Source organism: Lactuca virosa, chromosome 7 (assembly GCF_052849685.1).
Source record: "Lactuca virosa cultivar CGN04683 chromosome 7, Lactuca_virosa_CGN04683_v6, whole genome shotgun sequence".
In the NCBI taxonomy this organism is placed as follows: domain Eukaryota; kingdom Viridiplantae; phylum Streptophyta; class Magnoliopsida; order Asterales; family Asteraceae; genus Lactuca; species Lactuca virosa.
Genome location: NC_136432.1, coordinates 230,354,739 through 230,374,945, shown reverse-complemented (window position 1 = coordinate 230,374,945; position 20,207 = coordinate 230,354,739). Strand labels below are relative to the sequence as shown.

Here is a 20,207-nt window from a genome sequence, read left to right as displayed (position 1 = left end):
GTATTATGATGCTAGTTGGATAGATCACACAGTGACTCAAAATCCATAAGTGGTTTGATTTATACTCTAGCTGGTGGCGCGATTTTTTAGGCAAGCAAGAAACAGACATGCATAGCTCATTAAATGATGGAAGCAGAGCTAATTGCCTTAGCATCAGCGGGAAAAGAGGCAAAGTGGATTCGAGATCTACTTATAGATATCCGTCTATAGGATATCCCAATGCCTTCGATACCATGTACTGTGACAGTGAGGCCAAACTTGCTAAACTATATAATGTGGTATATAATGGGAATTCGATACATGTAGGTCTAAGACACATTTTTGTGAGACAACTAATTGAAATTGGTACCATCAAGGTTGTCTATGCCAAGACAAGTAGGAACTTGGCAAATCCGTTTACCAAACCTCTGACAAGAGATTTGGTTACATCTACCACGAGAGTCATGGGTCTAAAACCACAATAGAATCGCTTAGTGATGGAAACCTATAACAGCCCAAAAACTTAGGTAAAATTTTTCATTTAATACTTAGAAATCGCATCCATTTTTTTCTCCAAAAATTATATTACATAACATATTGTTCAAAAGATCAGAGTATCCAAAACAACTGGTGCGGAATACTGAAAAGTGCACGCTGCACCATCAAGTCGGGCCCTTTCCCTTCGAACCAGAAGTACCTGAAACACCCAACAAAATTGTAAGCACGCGCTTAGTGAGTTCCTCAAAATACACTAATCACATAATCATATAATTACACTAATCACATAATCATATAATGTCATGCACATATACACATAAAACTGCCATGGAATCCCTCCATGGTCTTCAACCGGGATGCCATGGGCTACCCCCATGGTCTTATACCCAAGTGTCATGGGCTCCCCCTCATGGTCTTATACCCAAGTGTCATGGGCTCCCCCTCATGGTCTCACCTCAAAGATAGCCAAATCCTACGCATGTTGCGGCTGGTGCGAATCTGCTCTAAACACTGAGCCAAACCCAAAGCTAAACGTAGAAAATAACCATGGCTAGATTCAAACACTAGGCTCACAAATGGCCCAACTAACCAGGCCCACCAATGGTCCAAGTCCATTAGGCCCACTAAGGCCCAATATACAATCCTAGGCCCAATAGGGAAAGCCCAACAAGACAAGCCCAAACAAGAAGTCCTACACTCCAAGGGAAACCTTCAGTCCAAACAAAGCCCAACAAACAACACCCAAACCAAGCCCAAAGCTCAAGAGTCTAAAAGATGACCCAAGGAAAAAGCCCACTGATAGACCGAACGCTGGCCGTTTGTCACCAGCCAACAAATCACGAACCTTAGCTGGAACGATAGGCGTTCCTCGACCCAACGCTAGGCGTTCGCACGCAGACTTCCAAAAATGATTATTAAGCACTTAATGCTTAAAGCCACACAACCAAAACATAGATCTAAGTCCTAAAGAACATCTAGAACCATAAAGTCACTGACTTGGTGACTTTGCATGCCCCAAAAGGTCCAAACTTCAAGATATAGCATTCAACTTCCATAAAAAGGGCTTAGTCTCATGTATGGGGCTTATACAACTCTAAAGATGCAAACTTTATGAATCTAGAACCTCAAAAACACCAATAGGAGCAACTCAAAGCTTCTAGAGTGATCGCAAACTACTAAATCTCAACTATGGGACCAAAAAGGGACTAAAATCCATTAAGACTTAGATCTAAGTTCTAATGAGCAAGGTTAGAGCTTTATACCTCAAATGAACTGGAAATGGAGCAGAGAATCAAGATCTATAAGCTCCTACTTGAACCATCACCTTGCACCAAGCTTCTCTTCCTTGAATGGGTTTCAAACACTTGGAGGCTCTAGGGTTTCGAGATTAGGGTATGGGAGCTATGGAGGCTGGAAATGAGGCCAACACCTGGGACTTAAGGTGTTTAAATAAGTCTCAAACCCTCAAACTTAGGGTTTGAGCTCCACGCATAAACTCCCTGCATTCCCCAAGGGAACGCCCCGCGTTCGAGCTCCGCCTCCAAAAGTCTAAACTTGGTAGAAATGGTCCCTCCTCCCCTCAAACTTGCAAAACAAGGCCAAAAAGCAATAACCTAATATATAAGGGACCAAAAATGAATAATACCTGGATTGAGCGTTACAATTCTCCCCCATTAGAATTAGTCTTCTTCCTCGAAGTCTCCCGCAACAAACCACTCAGGGTAATGCATCCGCATCTCGGCCTCAGGCTCCCACATCCACTTCGAACCCTTCCGATGCTGCCACTGAACCTTGACCAACTCAACCACCTTGTTCCTCAAGACTTTTGTCTTCCTATCCAAAATCGCAACCGTTCGGTCCACATAATTTAGACACTTATCTACCTGAATGTCATCTAGTGATACCACCACAGACTCGTCAGCCACACACTTTCGCAACTGCAAAACATGGAATGTGCTGTGAATCTGACCATATATATATATATATATATATATATATATATATATATATATATATATATATATATATATGTTCTCAATCAATATAAAAAGACATTGATATAGCTTATTTTGCATTATTTAGTATAGTCTTGAAACCATCAAATATGGGAAGATTGTTGGGGTCAAACCCAATGAACCGAATGATTTGATGAGTCAAAGTATTACATCAACCGACTGATGGTGTCATCAGCCAAACGCAAAATGGAGTTGTAGTTGGAAGAAAAAGTTCTCGTTAAGTCAATCCTGATATCTAAGTGATTGGGATCAACACTATATTAGATAATGAACAGTGTCATTATCTGTAGGAAAACTCCATGGTTTGTAGGGACTGTGTTGGACATATTATATAAATTATGCTAGGGTTTATCTTTTGTAAATCTTCCTTGAGTGAATATTATGATCATTTCTCTATGTGAGAAAAGAATAAGAGTTATCTATATCGACATAAGTTTTCGATTCATTCTCTTATCTTTGAGGATCTTTATTGTTTTAATCTTTATATTGGTTGAATCATCGTCCAGAGAACAACGTGTAGTTATGAAATGATTGCAACTACAAGAATTTTCAAGTATTATTACGCAAATGTTCACCTTCATATGGTATTAAAAAGAATATTAGCATGCAAGTAATTGTGACAAACAAGAACACAACCTGATCATCGGTGTGTGTTTAAATATATGTATGACTATAGATGTTGTTTACTTTTAACTATGTAATGGTGTGGGTGTATGAATGAGGTATTTACATGGCACTAGAGGAGGCATGCTGACATGCTCCATAAAGATGTTTTTTTTTTCTTTACCACATTCTTCATCCTCCAACCAACCATCATTAGACTTATCTTTTTGAAGATTGAGTATCCCTAAAATAGTATTCTAATGACTCCCTGTGAGAATATAGCTTGGAAACAGTATCCCCGCACATAGCAACATTGTCATCACCATGTGTAGCAACGTGGTCATCACACCATACTTATGATTCTCTATAGAAACATATTGAATACTTATTGTTTATTTTTCATATACAACATCCTAGACACCATAGGAGAGATTAAATATCTCATTGATTTTTGTTTCCTGTACGTGACCCTCTTCCACTAGGCTGGTATCCATCATACCCTCTTCCACTCGATTGGTTACACCAATGGTTGTTTGATTCCATGTAGCGGATATGTGTACATGAACACCATGCATTTACAAGATACGAATATACAATATTTGAATATACATTGCAAACAATATCTAGAAAGTGTTGGATACAACTATCTTTAATTATCTATTCCATGTTAGGATGTTAGAAAGATAAACAAATGCTATTATCTTCTAATCCTATCTTTGTTGTCACCAAATGAAACAACCTATAAAGATTTATATCAATTAGGTAAATTTAACCATAATTTATCACCACATAAATAACTTCGTTGAATTTTTGCCGCGACCCTTCAATATACTAAAAAACTATGAATAAGTTGTTTGATAAATTCGTTTTAAGCAAGAAAATTTTCTGTGAATGTTGAATACCGTTGTGAATATTACATCCACACAACTTTTTTCTTTAAATGACAATTGACAAACCTAATCCACAATATAACAAAATAATAGTTAGAAAATAATTTCTCAAAAGGTTTCAATGTTTCATAGAAGCCTAGAACGTACCACAATTTTCTAATGGAGTCTATTTCACATTGGTTTTTTTTATAGTGATAGATTGTGAAACCTAAAAAAAGACACAAGACGATATCGTCTTTTGTAATTATAAAATTATCGAACTACGAAATTTATGAAAATTTATTTGTGGCAAAACATTAGCCATAGTGGTCAGACTAATATTTTATTTTAAATATAATCTTCATTTATTTATTTAACACATATGAGTTTGAAATTAACATAAGTGGAGTTGTAAGTTATTAGGCAATCACACTTGCAACATATTTTGAAGAAAAGGGGCTGGCCCAAAATAGAAACTTTTTAGTGTATTTTGCAGTGGTGTTTTCAGTTTTGAAAGACAGTTTCAGTGTTTCAGAAATTGAATCAGAAACCCACCCATTTGCATTGCACGTATTCAATTACCACAACCACTTGCCTTCTAACCACCACATATGCAACACAATTAAACAGAAAAATCATTGTCTATTGATAAAATCTTAAATATGTCATTTTTATCTTATGTAAAATGACAATAGCATATTGTTAATTAATATGAATAAAAACTAAGACGCGCTGTTATTATATATAAAGAAATATTGTCAAACAATTAATTACCTAATGTTGTTTTTAAGGAACTCTACATACATGGTTATATATAAACTCATTACTTAGATTTCCTACATTTTTGTAATGTTTAAACATAAACTCAACAAAACAATGTTACACATTTATGAGCTGACCATTCTATTTTGGAGTGGTTCAAACCGATTTGAATCCCCAAAACAAATTAAAAATAAAAATAAAAAATAAAATAAAATAAGGCCCTTTCAATTATAAAAAAAAATAAAATAGACTTTTATTTTTGTTTTTCTTTTTAAAAAATGAAAACCTTGCTATAATTTTATCCTTAGATTGTTTTTGTAACAGTGTTAATTATCTGTTTTTTTTTCTTTTGCTTTTTTCCTTTTCTCATGCCTAATAAATGTTTTCAAGACAACATGTTATTATTTTGATCTTATGAAACAACACCAACAAGATAAAAGCAAGTAACAAAACGAAAATACTTGTTTGTGAACTTGTAACGTCGAATTGTTTTCCAACAACAAGGATCATGATTTTGAATCATTTTCTAGGCTCCAACAAAAATGATTTTAAAACTTGTGACGTTGAGGTATCAAGTTATTTACAGAAAATCTAAAAGAAAGCACAAATTAACTTTTTATCAGAAAACTAACATCAACGAAGTGAAGAATAATAATGAAATATTACTATTTACACAAATCATATTAACATTTATTATAAATCAAACTAACACCAATCAGATTAACAAGAATCAGAAATCAAAATTGGTGAGACTGTCTGAAATCAAACTAACATGAATACAAAATCGGTTTTTTTAAGGATGCATGAAATCTGATTATCAGGATCGATGTTAAGAAATAATGATATCAAAATTCAAAAAACAGAAATTGAAATCGAAAATCAGAATTTTGCATTATTAAATCATAATCGGTTTATTATGAATCGATTTTTGTGTTACCGTTGAAAAAAATCAAAATTGATTCATAGAGATCTATGATCGATGGTGGTGAGGGACCCAATTCGATGATTATTCTAAAAGAATCGCACGTCTTTGAGTATTCTCTGCTAATTTTGGCTCCATTTTCGTTCCATTTAGCCGCTATACATAATATATCAACTCTATCTCAAATTATTATTCTAATATTATTTATGATGTCCCAACAATTTCTCCAACAATTTTTCCCACCAGCCAAGGCTGCTAAACTTAAAAAGGCCATAGCTAATTTCGAGCAACAAGTGGGGGAGTATTTATATGAGGCATGGGAGCGATATAAGGGGTTGATAAGGAATTGTCCCCAAAAAGACCTAAACGAGCAATAAGAAGTCTCGATCTTCTACGATGGGGTGAATGTAACGACAAGGCAACTCCTTGATTCTCAAGGAGCTTTAACAAAGAAGAATCCCGCTGAAATTAAAGAACTAATCGAAGAATTTTCAAAGCATTCATGGGAGTACCACAACCCTCATAATGATGGAGCTAGGGAATCTGAAATGGTGCTTCGCAAGACATGGCAGCTGTTTTGGCAATGTTGCGCAACATGGATCGAAGAATAACAAAGATGGACCAATCCACACACTCAATACATGTGGCTTGTGATAATTGCAATGGGCCATATTTGACGAAAGATTGCTATTTGGATGAAAACGGGAATAGGAAGGCTCAAGATTTTTACTCAAGTGGATACCGCTATGATGAAGATTGGAGAAATCCAAAGAATGAATGGTTGTCGTATGAGGAGTACAAGAAAAAAAATATAGGCAAACCGACCGGGGTTTTTACCAAAAGGAACAACCACAACCCGAGAAAAAAGTGGACTTAGAGTCAATACTTCATAGATTCATGGAAGCTTCTAAAAAATGTCACTATGTAGCTAATGCCACCATGAGAAATCATCAAGCGTCCATTAAAAATATTGAGGCTCAACTCGGCCAAATAACTACATTGGTTAACGAGCCGTTACCTCCTAAAAATCCCGATAATAAACCACAACGACATGTCAAGGCCATAACCATTGAAGAAGACACTATTTCTGAGTTTTTGGAGGCCTTAGAAGAAGAGACAAAGCAGCCCGAATCGTAACCAAAGCGGACGAAAATTGATGAAAAAATTGTTGCTGAAACACTGACCTCACGGCGTGAGGATTCAACCCTCACGACGTGGGCTCAGTCTGGGCAGAAATTTTTTTCTGGTACTCAAGCTTATCAACCTCCTTTACCATTTCCTTCTCGAGCCAGAGTGCACCCTTTGGAACAAGAACATAAAAAGTTCATGCAACAAGTTAAGGGTATTCCGATCAATACTCCATTTATTGACTCATTTGCCAAAGTTCCTGAATATGACAAATTTCTTCAAGATTTACTCAACACTCACCAACAACTAGAGAAGACCTCCAAGGCAGTTCTTAGTGAGCAAAGTTCCATGGTTATTATGGTGGGAATACCAAGGAAAATGGGAGATCCCGGACGCCTTACACTTCCATGTGAATTTGGAAATAACATGAAGACATATGCTTTTGCCGATTCTAGAGCTAGTATAAACTTAATGCCTTATTCGTTCTACCAAAAGCTCAACCTTCCAGAATTCAAGGCTAATAGGATGACAATTCATATAGCTAATCATTCGGTGACTCATCCTCGAAGCATAATTGAGGACATATTGGTAAAAATTGGAAAATTTATTTTTCCAATCGACTTTGTGGTGCTAGACATCAAGGAGGATGAAGATGTCCCAATAATCCTTGGATGCCCATTACTTAATACCGTGTGCACCTTGGTGGATATTCGCTAGTCAAAGCTTACCTTACAAGTGGGAAATGAGGATGAAGGAGAAGAAATTACACAAGACTTGAGCAAGCCAACTTTGGATAAGGAGGATGTTGAAGCTCGAGAGCTACAAAAAAGAAAAGGTGAACCAAAACTTGTTGCCAGAAATAAAAGGTTAAAATGAAAACACGAGGAAGGCAATTCTAAAAAGAAGAAGGAGAATTCTAAAAAAGCCTATTTAAGAAGGGTGCAAGCTTATAAGAAAAGATGGAAGGAACAGAAGGTGCAAATGGAGATCGTACCTCCAATAAATACCATGTAGGGTGGCACGGAGTCCGCCTCATGACTCCATCAAAGGAAAAGTCAAGATGTTAAGCGGAGCACTGCCGAATTCACTAGTCATCCACTTTAACAAATGAGTACATAGTTACTTTCATCTTACACGTAGATATGAAGTATCTGGATGATTAAATGGTATATGTGCCTATTATCTTTATTATGTGTTGGATGAACCAATATGCCATGATTTTACTTAATTTAATTATATAAGTATTTCCGTACTTATTTTATATATATATATATATATATATATATATATATATATATATATATAGGGTAGTGATGGGCAATGAGGGATGATTAGGAGATGTCATGACTTTCACTTGCGATGATTGTGATCTAGTCATTTGACAGAGTATAGATGACGACCATAGACTATTCTAAACGATCCATTGGAACACTGGCATGTTCATAACATGTAAGTGTTGAACTACTTGTTCATGTTTTGTACTCTACATACACGTATTATGGAGGAATCTCTGAAGCAGTACTATCTATATGATGTTAGCGATGATCCTTAGGAGAGGTCCTTAAGCATATAGGAAATGCGATGTTAGCAATGATCCTTAGGAGTGGTACTTAGAAATGAATATATGAGGAAACGAGGATTTTTAATTAGGTTAACTCTTTGATGTGAAATAGATAATTAAACAAAAGTTATTTATATTATTGTGGGTTGAAAACCTTATGTACTCACCAGGCTTCCAACCTGACCTACTCAGTTTCTTTGTATCACAGGAAGCAATACCAAGATAATGATGTTTGTATCCGGTGAGAAATTCGAGGAAATATAGGATATAGTATAAAAGATGTTATGAAGTATGTAATGACTACGTTTATGGTTATGTTTCTTGTATCAATTATGACATCCCAAGTTCTAATAATCAATGGAAACATTTCTTTGGAAAATACTTTTTAGGGGACAAATTCCGCAATATAAAGTATACTTTGTTTTAAAATAAGCATAAATAAAAAAAAAATTCTGGCCGAGAAAATTGGGGAGGTCACATTATATGTTTTGTTATGACACTAATCTCATCCAAATCACCCAAACCCTGTCCATCATTCAAAAACCAAACATATTAAAATTCTCCATCACTTCATAATGGATAATATATTAAAGGGAAAAGTGGAATTGGTTTTTATTCTTATGCAGAATCAACTAGATGATATCTTCACCAAGGATAAAGTTTCTCATTGCATAAAATTGGAAATGTTGTCCCGACTATGATATATAATCGATTGAGATCATTGAAACTCGTAACTACTTATTACTTTTGTTGTTTTCGGATTAATAAAACTTTGATAAGGTGCCTTTGTTCCCAAGACTATATATTTTTTGCTATCATACATAGTTTCTTCTTTCCAAAGTACATCATCTTTTTCTTGTTTAACCTTTGTGCGAAATATGGAAATAGTAGGAAATGATAGGTCCATAGAAAGTAAATAAATAAGAAAATACCTTTACTTAGCTTTCCAATCTTGGTTTCTTTATATAAGTCATGTGGTTACTTGTTGTTTAGCCTAAATATACTGAATCAATCTAAAAAATTGAAAGTACTATCGTTTTAGGAACAATGTGCTTAATGTGGCTAAAGTTAAGAAATAAATTTGGAAATATGGCCTCCTTAGATTTAAGTACTGACCTTCACTCAAGTTGATAATTCTAGAACTTTGAGTGCCAAAATGAATCAGTCACAAACCGCAAATATAAACTTGTGTAAAGTTTTATCGATAAAAAAGGGAAATAACTCGACCCACGTGGAAAAAGTAATAGGAAACATAGTTGACTAAAAGATGCTTAGTAGATCACATGATCTGAAAAACTGCTAACTTGCACACATGAAAAGATGCACATTGAGGCTCAGTATGCCCCCTAGATTTTCATGCTAATGGAGAAAATGAAATGATGCCTACATCGCACACATGCATAAAGAAGATCATATAAGGGACCCATGATATCTCCTAATAAAGAGACTACATTGTCAAGTATCAGCTACAAGAGACGTAAAAGTAAGGAAAACAATTGAGTGATCAACATGGACTTAGATTTAGAAAGTAGATAAATAAAAAAAACTATTGCACTGAATGGTCAACACTACACATTGTTGATCTGATTAAGAAAGAGTCTAGGTGTCATAAGCCTAACCGAACACTTATGATTCTACATTAAACATATTTTCAATAAAAAAGGTTGACTCAAAATTAAAAGAGTAAAGTAGTATAGTCAACATTATTTCAAGCATCAAAATAGGTATTTGCATTAGACATGAGACTTGAATTTAGCTATTCTTTTAAAAGATAAGTGTGTGTATGCTTACATTATCACCTTTTAAAAGACATGATCCAACTATCATTTCTTTTACAAAAATGTCAGCCAAGATTTAACTTTTGAAAACCTATCTAAATATATGTTATAGCTTAACATTCTTCAAACTAATAATCTCTTTTGTTGCACAACATAATCTCAGTTATAGCCAACAATATCAATTAAATCTAGAAACTTAAAGATATTTAGTTTTTTTATCTTAGACAATATCTATAGCTACCATTCTCAGATCCGCCAAAGACTTCTACTTTTGGGCATGATGTTGATACTTTTCTCCACAACCAGCTTGACACAGCTAAATGATCTCAAGAAACTACTCTTCTTGGCTCCTACTATTCCACTCCTAGATCCTCATCAGCCTAATATAATCACTAGATAGGGGGATGATGTAAAAATTAGGAAGATGTCAATATCTAAAAGCTCAGGGGATCCAACGCATGATGATGAAGAAGAAATTGAATTTGTTGATTTTGACTTTTCTTTTATGTAGGATATTCCCTTGTAGACTGTTTCATTGCATGTTTTTATACAAGTAATGTATCAATGGGGAGGCAAAAGGATGCATCATCAAGCTGATGATACGCCTATAAACTAATTCAAGGATTTTCGACTAGTGAATCATCTTGTTCATATGTTCCATTAAAAAGCAGAAAGATATAAAAGAGGGTTATAGTTGAACATAATGAAAGATTTTTGTGCAACAAAATAGAGAGACACGATGACAACTTGGATAAATAAGCAACTGCTGCTGAAGGATCTCTTGCTCATCAGAAGAAGATGATGGACCAATCTGCTAAAGCTGTTGTTGGAAATTATAGAGGTAATCTTGCAAGTTGGCAAGTTTCCGCTATCCCACATTGGTGCGGGAAGAAACCTTGTGTAGGTTTATAAGTCTTTTACTTTGATAGGCCTTCAAAGGCTTTAGTGGATCAAAGGAATGGGCCAAGCCCACACACACGTGCCTAGCCTAGCCTAGCACCAGCCGACACTGCGAGTGCATGAAATGGCGAGATTCAGGCGCACTTGGCACTTCACACGATACATCGGTCGCTGGGAGCTGAGGAGCTTTTATTTTGGCTAATTTCAGGTTAAGTCGGTTTGACGGATCTGGTTAAACATTTGACTTTGTAGATATGGCAACAAAATATTCTGAAAGGGATAGAAAACTACTAGCTTAGAGAGCAAGTCGTCACCATAGGGTTTCAGGGGACGAACCATGTGAGCCCCTTTTTCCCTTCTAGGGATCCAATGCCTATAAATATAGCTCCCTAGGAGCGGTATTTGATACACACGAAAATTGAAAGCTCTCTCATTCTATTTGCAATTTCTTCATGGTTTCTTAGTAGTCACTTTGCGTTTATCGTTTTCCATTGTTATTGGATACTCAGTAAATCCAAATTAAATCCTGGGGCTTTAATCCATTGCTTACAGCCGATAGAAGCGAATTAAAATTCTTTAAGGACTGGAGTTCGATCTGTGCAATTCTTCTACGATCAAGATCAGCCGTCAACAGGTCGGTTTTACATTATTTTTTCGTTTTAATTTCGTCCAATAATAGGACACTCTCATTCTACCTTTCTTATAATCAGATCTAATCGAGAAGGATTAATCTGATATCTGTACGAAACATGGTAATCATATTAATAATAATTGGATCTATTATTCGCAACTAATCGACATATAATATTATTTGTCGGTTTCCTTACGTTTCTATTAGTTTGATTTACAACAATCTTAGAGGTTTTTAATTTGTGTTTATAAATCAACGGAATAATGGACACCCAGTTCCCAACTGCTAGTCTCCACTACATGAACCAAGAGTTTTCCAAGCTTGACCAATTCGATGGTCAGAACTACACCCGTTGCGCTGACAAGTTCAAGTTCATGCTTCATGTGCTGAATCTCGCCTATGTTTTTCAACCCAAAATTGTCCCCATTCCTACTGATCCAATTCCTGAGGCGGGGAAAACTGTGGATCCAAGAATCATCTATGATCTGGAAAAGCAAAGGGCTCTACGTAGAGAGTCTGAGGAACTGTGTGCGGGTCACATCATGAACTCACTGTCTGATCGACTCTATGATCTTTATGCGCCGGTAAAAGATCCGAGAGAGCTATAGAGTGCTTTGGAACTTAAGTACAAGGCAAATGAGGAAAATACCAACAAGTACCTTGTGTCAAAGTACCTAGAGCTTCAAATCACTGATGACAAACCTATCATGGAGCAAGTGCAAGAACTCCAGGTTATGGTCAACAAAGTGAACACACTCTCCATCTCGATACCAGAACTCTTTCAGGTTGGTGCGATCATTGCAAAACTGCCACCCTTGTGGAAAGACTTCTCTAAAAGAATGATGCAAAATTTGAGTACTACTCCTTGGATGATCTGATGAAACACCTTTGCATTGAGGAGGAAACTCGCATTAGGGACAAGCGTGGTAAAGTCAGATCGAGTGTGCACCATGTATCAGTTGGGGGTTCTGGTCATAAGACCAAGTTTGGGACAAAACAAAAGGAACATGGGACCCAAGAAACAAAGCTTGAAGAAACTAAGTCATCAGAATCCTAACTCAAATCCGAAAGAGGGTCGGACCTTGCCACCTCTGCTGAGAGATTGGGAACTATGCGGGAGATTGAAAAGATCGCAAATCAGGAACAGTTGCACATGCAGTCGAGCAAGTGACTGATATGGTGGAAAGTGTGAACATTGGAGAGATTTTCATGATCTATTCGCTTACCCGAGTAATCTGTGTTTGAGGAAGGTTCATAGACACTCGAGCCACTGTGCATGTTTGTGGGCAACGAGAGAGATTTCTCACTTACCGTCCAATGCCACCAGGAATGCTAGTTGTATGTGCTGATGGTCACAGAGCTGAAGTTCAAGGAAAAGGTGATGTTCGTCTGAAGTTCACATGTGGTGAATGGGTTAACCTTCAACATGTTCCTCATGTTCCTACTCTCTAAAAGGGGTTGGTTTCTGCGGACAAGTTTGACAAAGGTGGGTTCAAGATGGTGCTTGAGAATGGAAAAATTGTGATCACTAAGGGCAGACCATATGTTGGGAGGGCGAACAATTGTTCAAGAATGTATCGTTCGTTTCTTAGTGATGAGGGCATTGAAAGTGGGTCTAGTGTTTATAGTAATGGTGCAAGTGTTGCAAGTGTGTCTAGTGTTGCTAGTAATGATGTAATTAGTGGATTCGTTGCTAATGTGAATGAAGTGAACTTTTCTGGTTTTTTTTGTTCAATTTCTTTATGGAATAAACGTTTAGCACACACTTATGTTAAGAAAATTGAAAAAAAATGCAAACTAAAGGAATGTTAAAATATGACTCAAAAGATTTTGAAAAATGTGAAACTTGTGTGAAATCAAAGTTTACAAAGAAACCATTTCCATCAGTTAAGAGAAATACATCATTACTTGAGTTGATTCATTATGATATATGTGAATTAAATGGAATACATACTCGAGGAGGAAAAATTTATTTCATCACATTCTGTGACGACTCCAGTCGATATCTACATGTTTATTTTCTGAGATCAAAAGATGAAGCTTTTGATGCATTTAAACTATATAAGGCCGAAGTCGAAAATCAACTTGAAAGATACATTAAAATTCTTCGCTCGGACAGAGGCAAAAAATACTTCAACCAAGAGTTTGACACATTTTGTGAAGAGAATGGAATCAAACATGAGAGAAATTCACCATACATTCCCCAACATAATGGTTTGGCTGAAAGAAACAACTGAACCCTTTGTGAGATGGTCAACTGTATATTGAACCAATCGGGTCAACTAAACAATCTATGGAGGGAAGCACTATTGACTATTTGTTATGTTCATAATAGGTTCACTACTCGTATGATTCCTACAAGCCCTTATGAGTTGTGGAAAGGTAGAAAGCCTAAACTAGACTATTTGAAAGTGTGGGCGTGTGTTGCTTACTATCAGACTCCCGGTCCTAAGGGAACCAAATTAGGAGCACGAGCTAATAAGAGTATATTTATTGGATATGCTCACAATAGCAAGCCTTACCAATTATTAGATATAAAATTAGGTTTTGTTGTGGAATCTAGAGATGTGGAAGTCTTTGAGGACAAGTTTTCTAGGGATGATAAAAACTCCAGTCATACAACATCTACAAGTACTTCTTAAGAAATACTCCCACCTCCTCCTATTGTAGAGGAACCAATGAGAAGTGCTAGGACTAGAATGAGAAAAGTTTTGGAGATGATTTCTATTTTTATTTGGTCGAAGGAACACAAAAGAAAGTGATAATAGAGGTAATCTTTTCCATTAAGCTGGATGATGATCCTAAGACCTTTACTGAAGCCATGACGTCTAGAGATGCTTCTTTGTGGAAGGAAGCCATAAATGACGGAATAGATTAAATTATGAGTAATGGAACTTGGAAGTTAGTTGATCTACCCAAGGGGAAGAGACCCATAGGATCTAAATGGATATTCAAGAGAAAATATCATCCAGATGGATCCATATCTACCTATAAACCAAGATTAGTTGCTAAAGGCCACATGCAACGAGAAGGGATCGATTATTTTAATACCTATGCCCCTGTTGCTAGGATTAGTTCTATTATAAATCTCATAGCAATATCAGTTTTGAAAGGACTGTACATTCATTAAATATATGAAGACAACCTTTCTGAATGGTTATCTTAAGGAAGAGATTTACTTAGATCAACCTGAAGGTTTCGTGATACCCGGACAGGAAAACAAAGTTTGTAGACATGTTAAATCCTTGTACGGGTTGAAGCAAGCTCCCAAACAGTGGCATAAGAGATTTGACACCAATGTGTCTGCTTTCGGATTTCAACACAACAGTGTTGACAGATGTATTTATTCCAAATACACATCCGATTACATAGTAGTAATATGTCTTTATGTTGATGATATGTTGATCATTGGCACTCACCAAGAAGGTTTTCTTGAGACGAAGAAAAAGCTATCCTTGATTTTAATATGAAAAATCTTGGTGAAGTTGATACAATTCTTGGTATCAAGGTGAAAAGGACAGGCGCTCAGATTTCTCTAAATCAATCTCATTACATAGAGAAAATTCTGATAAAGTTTCTGTTGGATTTGGTGTCGAAGCCCATAACTATAACTGGGATGTACTTGACCCGATTGTAGCATGCTCCTTTTGGGTTGCCTTCACCAGTGCAATTTGATAGGATGGACTTTTGAGGATAAGGTTATTTATGATTTATTAATATATTATAATTATAATATATTAAGATGAAATCATATTATTTAATTAGTATTGATCAAGAATTAATTTGAAATTAATTTTGTGGTCAAAACAGACTAATTAAATATATGGGGATTGATTGTGTAAATCAATGATTCTAATAGTGTGGACTAATGATCCATGATTATTTAGGATGGGCTAAACCAATGAGATAATTCATGGATAGTCCATGGAGGTTTTAACCCATGCAGCCTAAGTAATATGAAAGGTCATTAGGGTTTGCAAAGATGTAACCCTAGCATTATAAATAAACCCCTCTAGAACCAAAATCGGTTGCTACATCATTCTTGGAGAGTGAGTATTGATTTTGTGCTAAGTAACTTATTCTCTCAAGCCTCCTCTTGCATATTGGTGTTTGTGAAAAATTAGAGGCATCACACTTGAGGTGCTCAAGCTTTCAAAGGTCAAGAACTACAAGTCCTTCTACGAGGTAAGTCATCTAACCAGCTGTATTGTTCTTTTGGCAATTTTATGCTAGTTAGGACAATGCTTTGGAAAAATGAAAATATGCATGTATAATTAGAGAAAACATAGATCCAAAGCATTTAGGGTTGCATGTTGTCACACCCCGCTAAAGCGGAAACACAGGGCGTGGCAGTACAAAGGGTTTCATCGCAAAAGTTAAAAGACAACACCAACCATAGTATTAAAAATCATTACAAATTCACAATGGGTTTGAACAACTTTTAAAAGAAATTACAATGTAAATTGAATTACAACACATGCGAATGCTCCTAAAAGTGAAGTGTCCCTAAGTGCCACTTACTCGATGATTCCTGAAAAAGCATGTAAAACGAGCGTCAACTATAAAAATAGTTGGTGAGTACTCACAGATAAACAAAATAATACTGGTTCCATGAATTGAAATCAAAGTTTTGATAAAAGTTTCCAATAATAAAAGTATATTGTTAAAATGAGTAAATAAGTTTGTAAAAACAAAGTTCTTTGTCATCATGAGAGATAAGGTATGTTGCCCAAATAAGATGCAACATTCATATTCTCATGGAAGATAAAGTTCGTTACTCAAACGAGTAAACAAGTTTCATTGCTAAAATGAGCAATCAATTTCGTTGCTACAAGGAGCAAACAATTTCATTGCTAAAACATGTATATAAGTTTTCAGTAATAAAAGTCTGTTGTTGTAATGAGAAACAAAGTTCATTGCTATAATTAATAAACAAGTTTATTGCTATAACGAGAAACGAGTTTGTATGTGTATGAGCAAACAATGAGTCTCAACCAAACCTATGACTGAAGCCCTATCAAGATCTATGCTTATTGTTCCATAGATGAATATGGTATCATGCACTCCAGCAATAGGGCGAGTGAGGAGTTGTCAATTCCTAATAGCGCTATCCATAATGACCATTGGCTCAAAGAGTTAATGGTTAGAGATAAGGGAAGGGCCTTAATACGATAAGTTCTCATGTTCCGTGTTGCATAGACATACATAGAGAGATATAGCAATAAAATAGCAATCATGTTTGATACAAATCAATTTATATACAACATTCAAATAATAGTTTTTCGGGACATGCTTTTCCACCCCAAAACATAAAAACTGAAAATAGGGGAGTGCGTGAATACTCACTATGCATTGAGATGATGCAAATGATGCCTTGAACTACGTTCCACGTGTACCACTACCGATTCCTACAATAATGGTATTCGCTAGTGAGTCTCTAATCAAAATCTAACACTAGTATACTTACTACTACAATAGAATTATGCCAATAATATGTCAAAATTTAATATTGATAAGTTACAAACATTTTTCTGTGGAAATTAAGTTTCAAAGAATCAATTGTTATATAACAATTTAAGTGGAAAATTTCCATTATTGAAATGTTAATATTTAACATTTTAGAGGTGTTCCAATGATTAAATATTCAAAACTAAATCAATTTAGTTCTAAACTTTCCCAAACTTTGCATTTCAGTTTTAATTGAAGTCAACGACCTTAAGATAAACTTTCTTGAATTTTTGATTTGTCTGACTATTTTTCACGATTTTAGTTTCTTGAATAACCATAAAATCATGAAAAATACTAAACAGCTAATAAAAATTGCCAAACTTCAGATTTTGGTTCTAAATGTACTAAAAGACTTCTAGATAAATTTTCATGGATTATGAATATGTATAACCATTTTTCATATATTTAATTCTCTAAATAGATACAAATTCATGAAAAATAGAAATCAGTTTCCAAAATTACCCAAACTTTTTGTATTACTGTTATTAAACATTATTAAGCTGGTAAAAATATAAAAATTGATTTCTAAACTGTTTAACCAAATTTTATGATTTTTGAGCATTTATTCTAATAAAAATTGAAATAAATAGGAAACAGTTTCCAAAATTGCCCAAAATTTTTGTAACACTTTTATTATACATTTAGAAGCTGTGAAAAATATAAAAGATATTTTTCAATTAGTCTTTCTATTTTTCTTTGTTTTATCCTCTTAAATAATCATTAATTGGAGAATAATTATTAAACAGTTAAAGTAAATTACTAAAATTTTTGTACACTTCATTTTCAGAGTAAATAATCTGGGAAAAATACCAAATGTGGTTTTTATATACTGAAATCCGATTTTGTGTATTTAAGTGTATTTAATCTTAGAAAATAGGAGAAAAATAGTATACAGAAGAGAAAAATCATCACAATTTTTATGTAGCCTCCTAATGTACTACAAGGTGTTCTGGTAAATTTGCATGAATTTTGGATGAGCTGCGAAAATTGTTATACAGCCTTTTCAACTTGTCTAAAGTGGTTTTATGATTTATTGGGGCTAAACAAAAAGAAAATTCAAAACCATATTAAACAGTTACAAAAGTCATTGAAACTTCATGGGAGATGTTTATTAACTTAAAGAATCATCCAAGAATTTTTCCAGAATTTATTTACTAGTGTAAGTATTTTATATGGTTTAACACTGTATTTTCTTATTATTTTCATATAAAAATAAAGAAAATATATATTGAGCTGAAAATTTCCAGAATGCATCTTCATACAATTTAACAACAATAAAATTTTTTTTTCTTATTTTTGATGTAGAAAACCATGCCTAAAGGCTCAATAAAATGTATAGAGAAAACTTGGTTCTTGTGATTTATGTAAAGATTATTGATGTTACTTTGACAATTTTTGCAACATGTTACAAAGACTTTTGAATCAAGATCTTTTTGTTCCTATTAATACATGATATTAAGAGTTTAAAATAATTTTTGAATGATTTTTAGTGATGAATAAGTCCTTTGAACATGCAACACAAAACAAATGTTCATAAGGAAAGTGGTGTTTGAGCAACAGTTTTGTAAAAATTGGTAAAAATCAAAATATTGGAATTTTCCAGTGAGGTCAGATGGGTTTGAAAGCTAACTCAAAATATTATATTTCAGAAAAAGAATCACGAATTTTGGCTAAGAAATGAGTGAGATATGACAGTTTAAAGTCAAGTAAAGAAATTTGGCAGATTGCATGCATGATGATTGGTTAGAAAAGTGGGTTTTCATCATTTCCTTGAGTAAATCTTTTCAAGTATTTTAAATATATCATGATAAACTCATATTTTAGTCATGTTTCCAGAGATCAAAAGATTAAAACTTATCAAAATGTATACATGCATTTATGAACAAAATTTTGTTTCTCAAAAACTCTTAACTTGAGTTTGATGTTTTAATCCTTAAAATCGATTTTTGCACTAAGATCATGAACATGCAACCTTGTTTATCATACATGCATGGTGTTAAAACACATCCATCATGTTGTAAAAACCATTTTAACAAAAAGAAAACAAGTTTTAAGAAGATGAAGAAGGAGAAAGTGTAAGAAAAAGAGCAAAACTTGAAGGAAAAGTGAAGTAGAAATCGATATTACCTTCAAGAATACCACAAGATGATGAAGATTTCGAGTTTGAGGAGTGTTCTTGGGTTTGTTTTCTGGAAAATTTCTTGGTTCTTAGAGGAAGGAAGAGAGAATGGAGTGGTGTTTGGAGAGAGAAAGTAGAGAGAAGGTAGAGAGAGTTTTCTAGAGAGAGAAAGAAGAGAGATATGTGTGTGTTGGAGAATGAGAGTGTGAGAGAGATATGGGGAGAGAGGGATCCGATTTTAGGGGAGGAGAGGCTCTCTCTCTCTTGTTTCTTTTATAAAAATTCAAATCTTTTATAAAAATATCCAACTTTTTATAAAATGTGCACCTTAACCTAGTTTTTATGCATAAAACTCTTGATTTTTGACTTATAAATCAAGGGTAAATGTTAATAACTAAATTTTTATTTTTCATTGAATTTTATTTCATAATAATTATTATGATAAGATAATATCATAAGGTTCATAATTGTTTTTATAGGATTTTTAAGGTTAAAGTTTATAAATATGAGTTTTTAGGGCTTTTAGGGTTTTGGAGTTTAATAAACTTTGAATATCAAAATAAATAGAATATTTGAGACTTTAAATTATCTTATGGTATTATAACTCTTTTATAGTTATAAATAATGTTTGTAATTTATTTTTATCGGTTTATTGGCATTCTATGTAGTGATTCCGAGATTCAAGCGAAATTGAGGAATCAAGTATACTAGTCCTAGTCTTCAAATTTGACTTAAGTTTCTATGAGACTTTGAACTAACTTCTACTTCTAGGTCAAGTGCATGATGTGTGTATATGATTCATGAAATGTTGTTCGAGTCAAAGAGTGATCCAAATATGGATAGTCACTACAGCTTAGTAGATGTAGAATTCACATATCAAGGTGAAATCTAAGTACACCATCCATTGTTTCTATCTGTTTCCAAGTTTCTAGTA

The 20,207-nt window shown here is 34.5% G+C and overlaps 1 protein-coding gene and 1 non-coding gene across 2 annotated transcripts; one reads left to right on the top strand and one right to left on the bottom strand.

Moving 5' to 3' along the window:
• Positions 1 to 5,905: 5,905 nt before the first annotated feature.
• LOC145128063 (small nucleolar RNA R71) lies at positions 5,906 to 6,012 on the bottom strand. Its single transcript, XR_013716665.1, has one exon. It is a non-coding gene; the product is annotated as a small nucleolar RNA R71 (small nucleolar RNA).
• A 962-nt stretch (positions 6,013 to 6,974) lies between these two features.
• On the top strand, positions 6,975 to 7,493 carry LOC145127627 (uncharacterized). The gene has a single exon (XM_079062783.1). The coding sequence runs from the start codon at positions 6,975 to 6,977 to the stop codon at positions 7,491 to 7,493; it is 519 nt and encodes a 172-aa protein (XP_078918909.1).
• The last annotated feature ends 12,714 nt before the right edge of the window (positions 7,494 to 20,207 follow it).